Source organism: Dioscorea cayenensis, chromosome 2 (genome assembly GCF_009730915.1).
Source record: "Dioscorea cayenensis subsp. rotundata cultivar TDr96_F1 chromosome 2, TDr96_F1_v2_PseudoChromosome.rev07_lg8_w22 25.fasta, whole genome shotgun sequence".
Lineage (NCBI taxonomy): Eukaryota > Viridiplantae > Streptophyta > Magnoliopsida > Dioscoreales > Dioscoreaceae > Dioscorea > Dioscorea cayenensis.
In genome coordinates, this window is record NC_052472.1 from 1,102,560 (window position 1) to 1,120,209 (window position 17,650).

The 17,650-nt window shown below is 31.3% G+C and overlaps 2 protein-coding genes across 3 annotated transcripts; one reads left to right on the plus strand and one right to left on the minus strand.

Moving 5' to 3' along the window:
• Positions 1-1,867: 1,867 nt before the first annotated feature.
• Positions 1,868-3,643, plus strand: LOC120279214 (cytochrome P450 78A5-like; the record flags this gene model as incomplete). The annotated part of the gene is made up of 2 exons (XM_039286086.1): positions 1,868-2,713; positions 2,870-3,643. Coding segments are annotated over 2 exons (1,446 nt in total), but the record flags the coding sequence as incomplete, so codon positions are not given.
• A 4,557-nt stretch (positions 3,644-8,200) lies between these two features.
• On the minus strand, positions 8,201-17,203 carry LOC120280150 (flap endonuclease Xni). 2 transcript variants are annotated; one of them, XM_039286896.1, is made up of 16 exons: positions 17,142-17,203; positions 16,908-17,068; positions 15,325-15,523; positions 15,107-15,186; positions 14,778-14,816; positions 13,599-13,617; positions 12,858-12,914; positions 12,280-12,407; positions 12,144-12,212; positions 11,501-11,586; positions 11,144-11,253; positions 10,863-10,913; positions 10,410-10,468; positions 10,011-10,055; positions 8,793-8,867; positions 8,201-8,702 (listed from the first exon to the last, which is right to left on the minus strand). In XM_039286896.1, exons 2-16 carry the CDS (start codon positions 17,025-17,027, stop codon positions 8,586-8,588), a joined length of 1,254 nt encoding a protein of 417 aa, XP_039142830.1. In that variant the 5' UTR covers positions 17,028-17,068; positions 17,142-17,203; the 3' UTR covers positions 8,201-8,585. The 2 variants fall into 2 exon arrangements, with proteins under 2 accessions (XP_039142830.1, XP_039142836.1); XM_039286902.1 differs by lacking the exon at positions 12,858-12,914.
• Between the last annotated feature and the right edge of the window lie 447 nt (positions 17,204-17,650).

Consider the following 17,650-nt stretch of genomic DNA (forward strand, 5'->3'; position numbering starts at 1 on the left):
AAAGTGTTTTTCAGTATTTTATGTTTAGATAAGTTATTGGAAAAGAGTACTTTTATAACCTTAAAACAGCTTCTCATAAATGCTTTTTCCAAAAAAACACTATATGACTAGCTTAAAAAAAAAAAAACATTTTTTTATTTTTTTATCAGCTCTTTTTTTTTGCAAAAAAAATCAATACAAATAACTTTTTTTGAACGCAGAAGTGCATAACTTTAAAGAAACACTTTTTGGTTTTTTTCAAAAAAACTAATCCAAACAAACTCTATATATATTTGCATATATGACTTTGTTAAAATATAAATTACAAATATATTCTTTTTTTAAAAATTAAGGTTTATGGATATATATACCCATTAATCATATTTTTTTATTTAATAATCAATAAAAATTTGAAAAAAATATTATTATTATTTATTTTTGACAAATAGTGTACAATCACCCTCGTTTAAGGAAAATCATGAATATATATTGGAGTACAGTATAAGTGCAAGCTCAATAAATACTTATGCTCTCATTTTGGATGATTTTTCAGGTTTTTCTCCCATAATAAACATCTTACACAAAGGATCATATATCAATAGACCCAGAGACAAAAACAGTTGGCTAAAAAAATTATTTATATTTATATCTAATGAGGATTTGTTTTTGAAAAAAAAATAAAATGCAATATATTTAACTAAAAACAAAAAAAAATATTTTTTTAATAATTTAGTGTAATAATCCATTGTTTATATAATATACATAACATGTATTAATTACCTATCAAAATTAATTAAAAAAATGATACACATTTACAACTTAAACCATTAAACGGGTTATCGGATCCAAATCAGCAAAAAAACAAAAAAACCATGTAAAAAAAATGAAATTAACTCTCAATTCTTTCAAGGGTATAACAGTCAAATAACTTAGCACACTAATATAAAAAGGGAATGACTTAGGTGAAGTTAGATAGGTGTAGTTAGTGTAATTCACCATTGGATGTTTGACACGTGGCATGAGATGAGTAATTTTTAAAAAAAGGTAAGGACATTATAGGAAAGTTATTATATTTTTATATATATTTGGGACACGTGTCAAAGACATCCGATGAGTGAAACTACACTAGCTACTGCTATCTCAAGCTTCACCTAAGTCATTCCCATATAAAAGGAAATGACTTAGGTGAAGTTAGATAGGCCCAGCTTCAGTTTTGACCTTAACTTAACCAGAGTTAAAAAAAAAAACTAACCATGGTTAAATATTAACCCCTTTAATTCCAACCCATTTTCAAAACCCCCGCTCTATATATATAACCGTCCTCTTCCCCACACTTTCATCCCCACTTCCCCTCACTTCCTTACCTGACTTCCTTGCTTCCGGATTTTCTCTCTCTATTCTTCTTCCTCTCTCTCTCTCTCTCTAAAACTCATTCAATTCTCATCAAAATCCAATCTTTTTATCACATTCACAATCAAAACACAGTTTTCTCACCAATTTTCATATCAAAATCTAATCTTTGGACTTTTTCTCTAATTAAAATCTTGTTATTTTCTCCCCAGTTCCCCTCCGCTTCCCTCACTTCCTTGCTTCAAGATTTTCTCTAGAACTTCTCCAATTCTCATCAAAATCCAATCTTTTCATCACATTCACAATCAAAACCCAGCTTTCTCACTATTTTTCTCATCAAAATCTAATCTTTGGATTTTTTTTCATTGCATATTCATCATCAAATCAAGTTGTTTGCACTATTTTTCCTCATAAAAATTTAGTTCTTTTGATCTTTTTGCATCCATGTCTTCTTCCAACATTGATCCATTCTTAATCTTTCTCACCCTCTCCAACACCAATCTCTACCTTCTTCTCCTTCTCCTTCCTCTAATTGTCCTGTTCCTCCTTCACCTCTCCCCAGGAGGTCTCCCTATGGGCTTGTTCCTCAAGATCACCACCCCATTCAAGAATCCCAGGTCCTCCAGGCACCATCTTCTCCCTCTCTGGTCCTCTCCCTCACAGAGCTCTAGCCAAGCTCTCAACCTCCTTCCAATCCCTTTATCTAATGGCCTTCTCCATTGGCTTCACCAGGTTCATCATCTCCAGCCACCCAGACTCAGCCAAAGAAATCCTCAACAACTCATCCTTTGCTGACAGGCCAATCAAAGAATCAGCTTATGAACTTCTCTTCCACAGAGCCATGGGTTTTGCCCCATTTGGTGACTACTGGAGAACCCTCAGAAGACTCTCATCCACCCATTTATTCAGTCCCAAAAAGATCTCATCTCTTGCAGGACAAAGGATGGAGATTGGGACCCAAATGGTGGCTCAGATTGATTCTCTTATGAGGAAACATGGGAAGGTTGAGTTGAAGCAAGTGTTGCATTTTGCTGCATTGAATAGCATAATGATGAGTGTTTTTGGGAAGAAGTATGAGTTTGGGAAAGGGAATGATGGGTTGGAGTTGGAGGAGCTTGTGAAGGAGGGATATGAATTGCTTGGAGTTTTCAATTGGAGTGATCACTTGCCTTTGATTGGCTGGTTTGATTTCCAGGGTGTGAGGAGAAGGTGCAAGAATTTGATTAAGAAAGTTGATGTTTTTGTTCTTCAGATCATTAAGGAACACAGGGAGAGAAGATCCAATGGTAGTTTCGATGAAATTAATGCTGATTTCGTCGATGTTTTGCTTCATTTTCAGTCTGAGGAGAAGCTCTCTGATTCGGATATCATCGCTGTTCTTTGGGTATACATACATAGATTTGATTATTTTGCTGCAAAATATTGATTTGAATTCATGTTTCAGCTGAGAATTCAATTGATTACTAATGACTTTTATCAAATTTTATGCAATTATTTTACTTCAATCCATCGATTTCATCGTTCTTTTACTGCTATGTAGGAAATGATATTCAGAGGAACCGATACGGTGGCGATACTACTCGAATGGATAATGGCGAGAATGGTACTCCATCCAGAGATACAATCCAAAGCGCAATTAGAGATCGAAAACATAGTCGGGAGCTCAAATTCAGTTTCTGAAACCGACATACCGAAGCTACATTATCTCCAATCGATCGTTAAAGAATGCCTAAGACTACACCCGCCCGGCCCGCTCTTATCTTGGGCTCGGCTCGCGATACACGATACTTTTATTGGCGATAACTTTGTACCGGCTGGCACGACGGCGATGGTGAACATGTGGGCAATTACTCATGATGAATCTATTTGGCATGACGCCGAAAAATTCAAACCAGAGAGATTTATGGATGGTGAAGATGTTAGTGTTATGGGAAGTGATCTTCGAATTGCGCCTTTTGGATCAGGGAGAAGAGTTTGCCCTGGTAAAACAATGGCATTGGCTAATGTTCATCTTTGGTTAGCTCAATTGCTTCAAAGATTCAAATGGGAGGCTTGTGAAGGTGTTGATCTTAGTGAATGTTTGAAGATGTCTCTTGAGATGAAAAACAGTTTGGTTTGCAAGGTTGTTCAAAGATCTTAGTGTCTCTATTTTTAGTTTTATTTTTAATTTTTAATTTTTTGAAGTATTTGATGTTGGAAGTGTGTTTGTCTTTGATGTTTATGTTGTTTGATGAAGTTGTTAGGGTGAAATGTACAGTGGGTTTGAAAATTATATATGTCATAATAAATAGTTTATTATAATTTTTATGATAAATATTAAGTATAATTTATGTTAGGAAATGTGGACAAGTCTTCTGACCTTTGATTTGGGAGTTGGAATGAAATACCTACTCATATGTTAGTTGATCATAATTAATTTTTTTATGTTGTTTTCATTATTATTGATTTTAAAAAGTAAATAAATCATATAAATTAAAAGAGAACACAAAACAAATAAGCGCATAGTGATCACCAGCTAGGAGATGAGACAGAGTCTTCTCATTCAGTGGCATTGACAGTGACTTCAGTAGATTAGCCAACCTTCCATAAGATGACGGCTTTTTAAGATATTTTTTTACTTCACAAAATTTTAAAAATTTTAAGCTGAATTTGACTATTTTAACAATAAAATTTTTTAATATTATTTTATGATTTTTAATATGTACGTATTTTTTATTGTTTAAAATATATATATATATATATATATATATATAAAGCGGTGGTTAGATTGGAATTGATCAATGATGATTCAAGTTTTTCCTAACCGGGTCAAAAGTTCTATTTAAAATAAGAGACATCATTTTTTATAATATATAACTTAAGAATCAAATATGATCAATAAAAAAAATTAATTTTTATTTTTCAACCATACACTATCTTAATTAGAAAAATGTGTTGCTAGCAGTTATTTTATTTTCTGTTTATTTCTAATACTACATTTGAATAAAAACATAAATAAGTACTTATTTTTATTGGTTACTAACATCTCTAACAATCTGATGGAATATTTAATTGATGCCATTTTAACCCTAACCCTAGAAACAATCACATGTTATCTTAAAAAATAAGAATAATAATAATAAAAAATATTCTACAAGGCTACAATATTCCTTGAAATGTTGGTGACAAAGTGAGGTTCTAATATTATGAGATTATGGTTCACTCAAACACATTACACAAATGCCACTAATTCTTATAAGATGGTAAGGTAACCTTTAATTTGCACTTTATAGTACATAAGCACCAAATTCTTTGAAGAATAAGAACCCAAAATCAATTATCTTATTCCTAAATATATACTTCTCCCTGATACAAATCTTCATTAGAATATTTGCTCACAAACATAAACAAAAAACAATTAATTTTGCTTCCTTTCACCTTCTACAAGACTTGCATCACTTATAATTTAATTACAACTATTTTTTATTTTATGCTAAACATACTCAAGGGTTTATTCGAGAAGGTACCTTATGATCAATATTTAAAATTAAAATTAATTATAGTTATTTGTTTGACTGTGACTATTGATTTCAATTTACATGGTCTCATCGGCTCTCCTAATTAAACTAATATAATTGACTTTTTTTAAATACTTTGTTAAAATCTTATCTAGTTTGATCTCATTGTAAAATTTGATTAGATTAACATTAAAGTCAAACCAACACTCTTTCTTGTCGGATGATCAAGACCTAATCGCCATGTGTTAACAAATTTTATAACATTTATATAAGAGCAACGCAATTTACTCGACAAAAGTCTTAATATTATAAATATCATATGTAATCCAAACATGAAATTTTCATATGTAAAATTTGACTAGGACATTAAAGCCAAACCGAGGCTCCTTCATTGTTGGATAATCAAAACCTAATTGCTTGTGTTATCGAAATCTATAACATTTATACAAGAACAATGAATCTTGCGTTGAAGATCATTTACTGGATAAAAGTCTTAAAATTAATATTGTATGTAATCCAAACATAAAATTTCATATGTAAATTTGGACTAGCTAGGACATTAAAGTCGAACCAACACTCTTTCATTGTCGGATAATCAAGACTTAATCGGTAATGTTATCAAATTTAATTTGCAACATTTATACAACAACTTAACCACGCAATCTATTTGGAAAAAGTTTTAATACTAATATCATATGTAACCCAAACATAAAATTTCATATAAAGTCATATTATTAATCATAAAAAACATGGAAAAATCTCAAATTAGAATTTGAAGGAGGCAAGGTATAAAGACACCAAAGAAGAATGTGACCAAATTTTATTGGTAAATTAACTTGCAAATTGCTTGAGTTTTCTTAGCCACCTTTGCAACGAAAGATTTAGTCATTAAATCCCAACTCATTTGTTCATCATTTTTTTTAATTATGGTTCCATTTTCAAGCTTAATTCCAAGTCAAGTGCATGTCAATATCACACCATTAGTTTATGTTTTGTTTTCCATATATATATATATATATATATTTTAATTCTTAGCCACCTTTGTAATATTATTTTATTTTATTTTTACATTTGTACCCTTAATCATTAAATATTACTTCAATTAATCTGTTTAAAAAATATCAAGTAATTGTATCAAATGTCCGATATTAGAAAAAAAAGTATTTTACAAAAAAATCTATTAAATCATATACTTCTCTTCATTCTAACATTAATTTTGTTATCAATGTCTATAAAATTCTTCTCATTGAAAAAGAACTTATAAACATGACGAACAAGGGTAGAGTTGTCATTTTATATTATTGATAATAAATAACAATTGATAATAAATTTAAATAAACATTTTATAATAATAATAATGATGATGATAAAAATAATAAGATTATTATATCATGGTTGTCACTTATGGTGCACTTCCAAGTGTTTTTCTTTGTGGCTTCCAAGTTTGCATGGATTGGTTGGCCATCTCATTCATGCATACGTAAAGCTTTATAATAAGCCATGCAATATTATTATTAAACCCATAAAATTTGTAGTCATTCAGAACACAACCTTGAAACAACTCATCAACAGATCACTTGCTTCATTCTTTAAAATTTAATGTTATTAAATTAATGAATCAAATAATTTACATATAAATGCACGCATCTACCAAACCAAATTAATATCCATGTCATCTGAAAGTTTCTAAGTATTACTTTGAACAAATTCTTGGCAAGATCTAAAATCAAAGACCATAATTAGTCTTGGTCTTTGATAATATTTTATGTAAATGGTTTAAAAGGGTCAAGGTTTTCATATATATATATATATATATATATAATAAGTAGAATAATTAATTAGGGGATGCTTTCCTAATTAGAGCTTTGGAATAATTATAAAAATATAGTGTTTAACTGAAGTGAGATTAACTAATTCAAGGTAGTTAGTTAAACACTTAAGTTTCATTGGAGACTCAGAACTCTTTCTTTGGAAGTCATCTCTTTGGACAAGGAGGTTGACAATAAAAAATAGATAATATAATATAATGTTTGTTTAATAATAAAATGTATGCTTAATTTAATTCTTCATTTAATTATAACTATTTATTTTTTTCATTATAATTGTGTGTATATATATATATATATCTAATTAATTACTTTCCTAAACCTTGATTAAAGTGTGATTAAGTTGTTGTACTTAAGAAAGCTTTTTTTATTTATATTTTTTAAAATAGATTTATGAAAGCAAAGGAGTCTTCTATTCAATGTATACCAATATCATGTTTATTGTTAATAACTACTCTATAATAATTTGTAATTATATATATATATATATATTATATATTCGGTATATATATATTCACTCACATAAACATAATATTCTAAGCTTCATAAAATATGAAATATGTTTATATATAATACTATATCTTTTTTAGAAGGAGACCAAGAAATAGAATAAGTCTTAGTTGGCATGAGTAATTTCCTAATCAATATTTAGGATGGCGCTTGTCACCTATTAGTAAAAAAAAAGTGTGATTAAGTTGTCGTAATTAAGATAGCTTTTTTATTTAGATTTTTTAAAATAGATTTATGAAAGCAAAGGATCTCTTCTATTCAATATATACCAAAACATGTTTATTGTTAATAACTACTCTCTCATATTTTATAATTATATATATTAAATCTTCGCTATATATATATATTTTCACTCACATAAACATAATATTCTAAGCTTCATAAAATATGAAATATGTTTATATATAATACTATATTTTTTTCTAGAAGTAGACCAAGAAACAGAATAAGTCTTAGTTGGCATGAGTAATTTTCTAATCAATATTTACTAGTTCTTAGATTTTGTCACTCAATAAGAAAGTGAATATAATAGTTCATTATATTTATTTGTCTTTGTCTTTACAACTTAGAAGCATTTGATGAAGATGATAACAATGTAAAATATATTATTATATATATATATATATTAAATAGGCATAGATATATCTTTAATTAGATCCTCTTGTATTCCAAGTAATAGTTGAAGTGAAACTTGATTCTTGTTTCTAGTGTTTCTGGATTTTTATTCATGGAATCAACTCAAGTTATGTTCTTTATGTTTCATTCTTTTATTCTCTTTCCATGAGTCACATTCATGTGTTGATCTTTTGTTTTTTTGGTTGATTAAGAGAATATATTTGGGCCCATGTAAAAAAAAAAGGAAAATAAAAAATAAAACCTATAAATTTTCAATTGTTATTGGGTGTAAATTACGAATATAACCTTGAAGTTTTACTGTCTTTAAAGGTTGAATAGAAAGAAAATAAATAATCAAGGCAGTTGTCTGTTCATGAACATTGATCTCAATATCAACAGTTAGAAGAGTTAGCCTGATTACAATTACCAAAATACCCTTGGAAATTCCGACGAGCAAAATGATACATGAATATATATGGATGTTACGACAAGTTCGAGATGACAAGATAATTAAATTAGAATTTGTAGAAATGAGTCCCCGAAAATACAAAATGCCGACATTCGAATGATTAATAACATGTGTAGCTTTAAAATCTGCACACAAGAATTGCCTGCAAGCGTAGAGATCGATCGACTCGGGCTTTCGGTGCAGAAAGTGAGAAACAATACGAGATTCTCGATAAAAACCATAATACGAAAAGCTCGGAATAACCATCAGCTTTTGCTCGAGAACTTTCGATTTCTTCGAGATTTCTTCGGTCCTTTCGATCTCGGGGCTCAGTTTTTTGTTAATTCTTGCTTGTGAGTGTCATGATTCGAGTTTGTTCCACAGATAAAAAGCTCTTCGGATAATTGGATCTGCAGAAAATCCTTCGGCATAAGCTCCAATTGCTCTCAACAGGCTTACAAACTTTTCCCCATTGTCCTATACAAAGAATCACAGCTAGACAAGTTAAATTTCGGCGCAGAGGGAAATACGACATTAGCACATACATGTTACATATATTGCACGAACCTGTGGTTTCCGAAATGCAAAGTCTTGTATCTTAAACGGAACCATGTACGATGGAAGATCAGAACGTAAAGTTGCCTGTCATTGTTCGGAAAAAAAAAAAGTTAAAAAAGTACCGGTTCATCAAAATCATAAACTTTTGAGGCTCTTTTCTTTTCCTTTCTATTTCATGGTAAAGTAAGTGTTTTACCAGAACATAATTAACAAGATACACACAAAATCCTTGAAATGGTTAACTATAACAATGAAATAAAAATACTTGAATGCATGCATATATAATTTTATATCATATTAGTTGCGTCTCAAAAGAAAATGATGAAACCATATTAAAATATAAAGTATAATTTGCATGATCTGTTCATATACATGTGCTTTACTAATACTCATTGCAAAGAAATGGATATTGGTTTGGTTGATATTTGCATTTCATGCGATTGGGATGACATTATAAAAGTACTAGTTGCCATTACTAATTTTTATTTCTTGCTCACTATGAGCCTTGAGGATAGTTCTAAAAAATTTAAAAAAATTAATTTCATTAAAGAGCACAACAACTAAAGAAAACATGGAAAAGGTTAGGTGCGCAAATCGTAATGGTACGCGTGACACTATTAGTTCTATATATAGTTATATATCAATTGGTTCTCAATATCATTCTGCTCTTAAATGCAAGCTTCTCCCATGTCTATATTTTACTCAAATGGAATGTAATCTATGCTTCAAGAATACAGCCATGAATAAAAATTTTAAGTTACTGTAATCATTATACTCTCTTCTTTCTCTGTATTTCATTCTTTGTCAACATTTCTTTGCATCATTAAAAGAGTTTATGGATCTAGATTCGACAGCCAGCAAAAATTGGTAACAGTTCATGTAGCAACTCAAAGTCTGAATTCATGAGCATGTAAGAATCACATAACAATGTCAAACACATAGACTGAAAATTAACTTTAGACTGCAACTATCCACATCTCCTCTTTGGTGAAACTGTGAAATGTCTTTATTGATGGCAAGAATAGTATTCAGAAGTTTTAATTTATGGTCAACATTTATTTTAAACTTAACAACAAGTATACATGTTGAATGATACACAATATCTCCTTAATCCAAAGGGATTTCTATAATTCTTGCAAAATTTAAGCATATCAAATTATCATAAGCATTCATCATAATTATAACTTGGATGACAGCAACTAAAAAAGAAAATGTGAGGGATGTTACCAAGTTCTTGCAAAGAATAGCCTGATCAGCATTTTCCTTTAAAATCTGTAGAAATTGTTTTCCAAGCATATCAGATACTAAAAGCATTCGGAATCTGAGAGTACAAAAAAGAAAGCACAGAAGGTGACAATGAAACAAGAAGGAAGAGTGAAGAAATTACAGTTAGAGTTTAAAAGTAGGCATCATACAACGATATTGCAACTTTTACTGCATCTAAATAGAACAAAGAGCAATGGTATTTGATGTTGTGAATCTTAAGAAAAAATGTAAAAGATATCATTCATATGGGAAGTCGATTTTGATAGGACTATTTAGTAATAATAGCATCTCCAAATAACAAGTGTTTTTTGAGGATATTTAGTATTAAATTTTACTTCATTGAAACCGAAAAGGAAATACCTTCTTAAAACGTTCATCTTCAACTTCATCCACCCTTTGCAACAGCTTCTCCAACGAACCTAGAAGCCAATATGATCAATAGGAATATGGACTAATTTGTTATAAGGATTTTTAAAAAGCTTTAAACTTCATAATTGATAACCCGAATTGACATCTTTGACCTACTCCTAAAAATAAAGTAACTGCATGAGACAGTGCAGCCAAAGCAAAACAGGATCATGGTGTTGCAAGAATAGGATAGAAATAGACGGCAATAAAAAGAAGCAACTGGTATCTCCACATTGTACCATGGCAGGGTACAGGATAATGAGTCATATGAAATTGACCAGGAAAACCAAGGTTATGTTTCATACAACTATCATCTAATTGAACGAGGTAAAACATATTGCAGTCTTTAAATTTAATTAATGAAGGTGTCTCAGAAAAGCTAAAAAGAGAGGGGGAAACCAATACCAAATTTGGTAATAAGCTTTAAAGCATTTATTTCCCCGATGCCTTCAACACCTGCATCAATAGACATAAACAAAGCAATATAAGGATACTATTACAAGCATTAAAATACGACATAAAATATAAATCGCAAACATAAGGACAAATTATACCCACTTAAAAAATGAAGTAAAAATTCGCATAAAACCATGTTTAAGCATTGAAGCCTAGATGGAAATGATCAGTGACAATCAACATGCTCCTCATAACAAGGGGGCAAAAAATAAAATAGTTAAGCTTTGAACCTGGAATGTTGTCGGATTTATCACCAGCAAGGGCAACAACATCAACAAATTGAGAGGGTTTTAATGCCCCATATCTTTTAACGAAGTCTTCTATTCCAAATGAAACCATCCTAAAGAAATGACCATCAATTAGTTCGAGCCCTTCCATTTAATCTAAATTCTATATTTCAAGAAAATGAGATGAAGCATCAACGTTAACTAGCCTTGACTTAACATCAAGAAACTTAAGAATCACATTTTTATAAATCATAGCTTTCAATATTTACTGTTGTATAACTTGCAAATCGTTAAGAACAAATGCAGCAGCAGCCTATGTATGACCTCTGTTTCTATGAACAATAGAAATATGATGCTCACCCAGGTCCACGGGGAGCAATTCGTAGAAGACGTAATGAAGGTGACAAGATTTGAAAGAAATCTTTGTCTGGGGAGACAACCCGTACCTGTCTCAGACAATATAAGAATAACAAATAAATTCAGGAAAAGAAGAAACTGGAAATCTACAAAATGACAAAAGGAAGCCAGGCTGGTAGTTCCCTCATGTAGATGTATGCTTGACCATCATGGACTTAATATTAGAACTTTTCTTATGCTTTTTGTAGCAGATCGGTGAACATAATACAGTGATATAAATGTAATTGTTCAATCAAATATCACAGGCCACCATGTACAGAAGTAACAGAACTGTTCCAGCATAAATTCAAAACCATAGCTTGTTTTATAAAGAGTAAATTACCCCAAAATTAATTCACGAGGCAGAAGATAAAATAAAATAAAAATAAAAGCAGCACTTAAAAGCTCAGCAGTTCATTCTTTTGAATTATTTCAAACTCAAATTGCATGTAAACTGGATGGCCTGACATGTTAAAACGGCCAACCCTAGATCTGTAGGTTGTCCCTGAAGAAGGGGACAAATGTTCAGTATAAATATCCAACCCATTTGCTAATCTTGTAAAAACAATTAGCATCAACCATACAAATAAGATCATTAGGGAAAGACCTTAAATCCAGCTGAAACACTATTCACAGCCAAAGTTCCAATGACGTCATCTGCTTCAACACCAGGAACCTGCAATAAACCCCAATAAAGCAAACTTATGACAATTATCGGACAGAATATCTACCATAGTACCTACCTCAATCACTTTAAGGGACATTGCTTTCATAGATGCCTTCAGATATTGAAGGCCTTGAACAACTGTATCAGGTGTGGGAATACGATTGCTCTTATAAGAGGGATACAGCATGTGACGAAAAGTCAATCCTATGTGAAAAGAGAAGCAGAATAATAAGAAAGCTGCACCAAAAAAGAAAAAAAAAGGAAAAGAAAAAAGAAGTACAATGAAAAATCATGATCATTGTATAAACAATCCTCAATAAAAATGAAAATGGATAGATCAAAGCATCTACACATGAGGAAACCCTCTTTTGATAAAAATGTACAATACTAATGTGTGGTCAGCATCAGCAAATAACTAAGAAACTACAAAGACAATCTTATATTCAGTAACTGTCTTCTCATAACAATGTCCATTTCAATGGTAAATATTCCCCACAGCTTGCAACAATCTATATTGGAACATGACCAGAACAGCTTGTTAAATATCATTTAGAGACAAATGGGAAATGGGCTTTCCCTAGATTGCTATCAGCTGCCACCAATACAAATCAATTATCCCCACTCTCCCCAGATAACAGAGGGGGTGATTCTTACCTTTTGCCATGTAACATTCTTTTGATGGCATGGCAGTAGTGTGACCAAAGTGAACTCCTGAAAAGAAAAGTTTGACCACTGAAAAGTTACTTAATCTGAAAACTTCGAAAAGAAAGCTACCCAACTCCTCAAACAACTCTTGACTCAAGAGTCAAGATTTCATAACTTGGTAAATTAGTATCACCATTTTACAGGGAGCTCCCAACCATATTGGTTAGTAGATCACTTAATCGAAACATGCAAAGGATAACCATACAAAATCTTTATATGCACTGAATAACCATGATGAGCATCAACAACATCAAAGTCAATAGATTTTAACCCCAACCAAATCTCAATGCCTTGAATAACGAAAAGACAAACAACTAGTTTGTATTAGGTTGTGAAATTTCACAATTGGACATTGCCTGTGTTCATGAACGGATTTATATAAGTCAATAATGCTTAACTTGTTTTTATACATTTGAGAAGTCAAAAAAGGACAAGGCTGTGACATTAGCAGGAACATATGAAACACAGGTAAAGACATCTGTAGATCGAGACAGATGAAAACGCAATGGTAGGAGTTCCTGATGAAGGATCCACTATGATACAGTGAAGTGGTAAATAGATAGTACTGATTTCTTATTACTTTGTGAACGCAGTCTTAACATCAAAGCAGAAGAAAGTGAAGAAACAAGTATGGGAACCAAAGAGGTAAAGGAGAATGAATGAAAATAATTACTGACATATGCTTCTCACCATCATGGTCAAATACCACCTGCATCAGAGAGAGCTCAATCAATCACTTAAAATGGAAATTCTCTAGGTTAGCTAAAACAATAAATAAAATAGAAGGAAAACAATCTTAAATGATGAACTTATTTATCAAAATTAAAGAAGCAACATTAAGAGACCATATTTTTACACACAACATAGAAGAACAATAATAACAGGAAAAAAAAAGACGGAAAACAACCTTAAAAAGATAAACTTATTTCTCAAAATTAAGAAACACCATTAAGAGATCATATGTTCACACACAACATTGAAGAAGTTATATCAGCAAAAAAAAAAATGAACTAAATATATCATAATTTCATTTCAACCTTGAACACGAAGGAAGTGATCTAACTCAATAAATTCAAGTAAATTAGTTCACCTCCCATTTCTTAAAATATGTCTATGCTGGAAACCTAATTTTATAATTGAACCACAAAAACAATCAATCTAAATGTGGTAATCAATCGAAAGAAGAGCCTTTTCCTTTTTGTCAGTCATTAAACCCTCTGATGGTAAGCAATTTGTAAGGCGTAACTCCTTAACCTCTTCTTACGACACTAACAAAAGCTATAGGCAACCACTAGCCAGAGGCTTACAATCTTGGATGTAATAGGCTGGTACCAGTAGATATTAGTTGTCTGCCCTCCACCATCATAGACATAGACATTGAGAGGAAGTTCAATAAATTCACTTCTCTTGCAAAAATTTCAACCACTTTTCTCCTTTATTTGCCAGGCCAACAGCAAGGTGCATTTCTCAGTGGTGGACTTAATGCAAAACATGCATCAAATATCATGTTTCCCGCATTTTGAAAAAGGGTAATCATCTATCTATTATCAGAATAAGCAGAAAGTACGCCAGAAAAAGACAATTTGTGCGACATAAATCTTGTTACAACAATCCCTATCACATCCTTCCAGATTGTTCATCAACTAATGAGTAAAGGAAGGGAAAAACCCAAACTGTCATAACCAAGCAACAGCTAAGATTTAACCAATAGTTTTAATTCATTTATCACGGAGCACATGGAGACTATATGTGTTTAAAGGGAAAAAGCTTTAGAGGAGAAAATGCAGGTATGCATGACTGAAATCATCATTGTAGCTTGCAAACATAAGTTAACAATGTAATATTTGAACATAGGAAAGAAGAGCTTACGGCAACATGTGAAGGAATGAACTCCAATATGTCCAATAACTGCAGGCAAAAAGAGAAGGTAAGTGACTTGTTCTCATATAAGCCTCAGGAATGTAAGACCATAATTATCTTGTATGTGTGTGTGAGAGAGAAATCCACAATCAAGACATTATAGTTTTCTCTTTTTCTCCATATCTTTAAATTATGCCTTTTCCTAACTGATAAAACCCATGACACCAAAGATGTAGACAATAAAATGAACTCAAAGAAAAGATAATCCTGTAGAATGAAAGATCGTCTGACATCTGGCGGAGGAATTAGATTTTAACATTGACAATTGAAAAACTTACAAAAGATAAAGCCGTAAATATGGTCAAAACCCAATCTCCATTTCCATCAGCATGCTCCAGATGCCCATGCTGTAGTCTTGCTGCACCAAAGCAAGCCATGGAAATATTATTGTATGCAACTCAAGAAAAGGGAAATCAATTACAATAAAGAACTGGAGTACAAAAGGAGAGCACTTCTAACTACAATGAAATAAACATAGAAGAAGTTCAGAAATTACCAAGAAGTTTGTAATATGACCTGTACATAATTGAAGTTCCATCAATCAACATAACACGGCTATTTAGAGGACTGGCAACAATCTCCTTCTTAAGCTTTGTGGAAGCAGAGAAAGATTCTTGTAATCTGTTATCAGTGTTGGAAGGTAGAGGATCTTGCGATAGATCTGATTTTTGAACAGTAGACATCTGACAAAATCCCTGGTGCATGAGTTGTTGGTTAAAAACTTCACCAAGTATTGACATTGTGTGTAAATCAGGTATGTAATCATAAGCCCTGGACCTGTAAGGAGTAAGGCTATAGTGTATGGATTTGGAAAAAACCAGAACAAGTAGCTCCAGGCCAATATAGTTATATACTCATAGCCCAGAAGTGGTTAAAAACACAAAGTAAAAAGTATTAATAAAGACATCTTAAGCATGAAGTTGGTTTTCCAAAAACAGCAGATATGTTTAGCCTTAACATCCAAGTGTACTAATAAACAAAGAAAGAAATTTATGTTTAACATAGTTGGAGAGATATTAATGCCTTCATAGAACAAGATATAAAAATTATATTTTCAAGCAATTTATGAGATGATAGCATAACAAAATCTGGCCAGCTGGGTAGGCCACATCAAATCCACATCATACTTAGATTCCACGTTGAATGGGAAAGCAAACAACATAATCATTTATTTCTAAATAATATACCAAGTGGCAATTGCATTACTTCCAAAAATAAAAATTAAAAAGAAACAGCAAACTATAGAGGCCATATTGAATATTTTCAAAGCGCAGGATGGAAATGAACATTGAAGCAAATTATAGCGACCAAAAATATTTTTTTCCCTTAAATTGTTTTGATCAAAGAGGCAGCATGTCACTAAAGTTCATAAAACAGCATACACAATCTCTTCAAATAATTTCCACGGTTTTGGCAGTAAATCATTCTTTTCAGTCTATAAATTATAAATAATTTGATTACTTGATGGATAAAATCTATAAAAAGACATATGTTTTCTTACTACAGTAATCCTTCACGAGTTAAAGTGACCTTGTAAGTTACAGTAGTGCATAAATCCATAAAACCCTGAAAGCAAGGAATCACTGGCAGCAAAAGCAACAGGTAGACCACTCTAGGATTTCTAGATCCCTAAAATGTACACGATATATATATATATATAACAACTACTTTGTTCAACAATTTAAGAACACAACAAGGTATCAAATTATTTAAGTGATTCTTCTAGTGCTCACAGGAAATCACAACCAACTGAATGAGCTAAGTAAAGCTCGTAAAAGCAACAACCATAATATCTTCAAAATATTTCCAGAGTTTCTAACAGAATTTATTCCTCTTGTCTTGCAGAGCTGGTCGAATCAATGAAGTAATAAACAATTTTGATTATTTGATGGATAAAATCTATGAAAAAAAACATGCTTTACTCTGTGCTTTCATTATTCGTCATAAGTTAAGATAGCAGTAGTTCAGAAATCCAAACAACCCTGCAAACTAAGAATCACTGGTTGCAAACGCAACCAGAACATCAAATAACATTCATTTCACAATCAATCTAACAACTGCAAAGTAGAGAGAAATCACCTTCTTCCCCAAATTCACTGAAGTTCGCATCTTCAAATCCCCCCAAAACAACCCTCTGACACCATGAAAACTTCTCCAGGATGAGCAAACATATCGATCCAACAACCCACAACACGCCATCCCAGGATCAATTCACTTACAAATGCTGCTACACATTTGCTCTAAATCCAACAACAAGATCAAAACATCATCAACCTTCAAAAATTCCAAGAAAAAACTACAGAAAAATGATACCTTTGGGGAGCTCAGCAGCGAATGCCCACAACCTGTTTGAAGTTTTGCCCAAAACCAAAAACCAGAGAATGTATATATATATATATATATATCTTTTTTACTTGAAACTCCCGGAAAATAGTGAAATTACTTTTCAAATTTATGTCACTCTTTTAATTTAATTTTGTTTATCGAAATAACTTTCATATTTTATGTTGACTTAAAAAAAAAAAAATGTACTCTTTTCTCATTAGATATTAAATATATAATTGATTTTTAGATTAAAATTCATAACTTTTTTTAATTAAAGTATAATATCTAATGATATATATTATAAATAATAATTTCTAAAATGTTGGAAGATTAGCACTTGAACTTTTTTTTTTGTATTTTTTCAAAAATATTTGTAATTTTAGTGCGTACAATATATGGTATTTTTTTAATATACATATGAACGTCCGTTACATTCCCAAATTTTTAAAAAAAAGTAGTGAGACAATTAAGATGAGAGAAACAGAAAAAGAATAGTT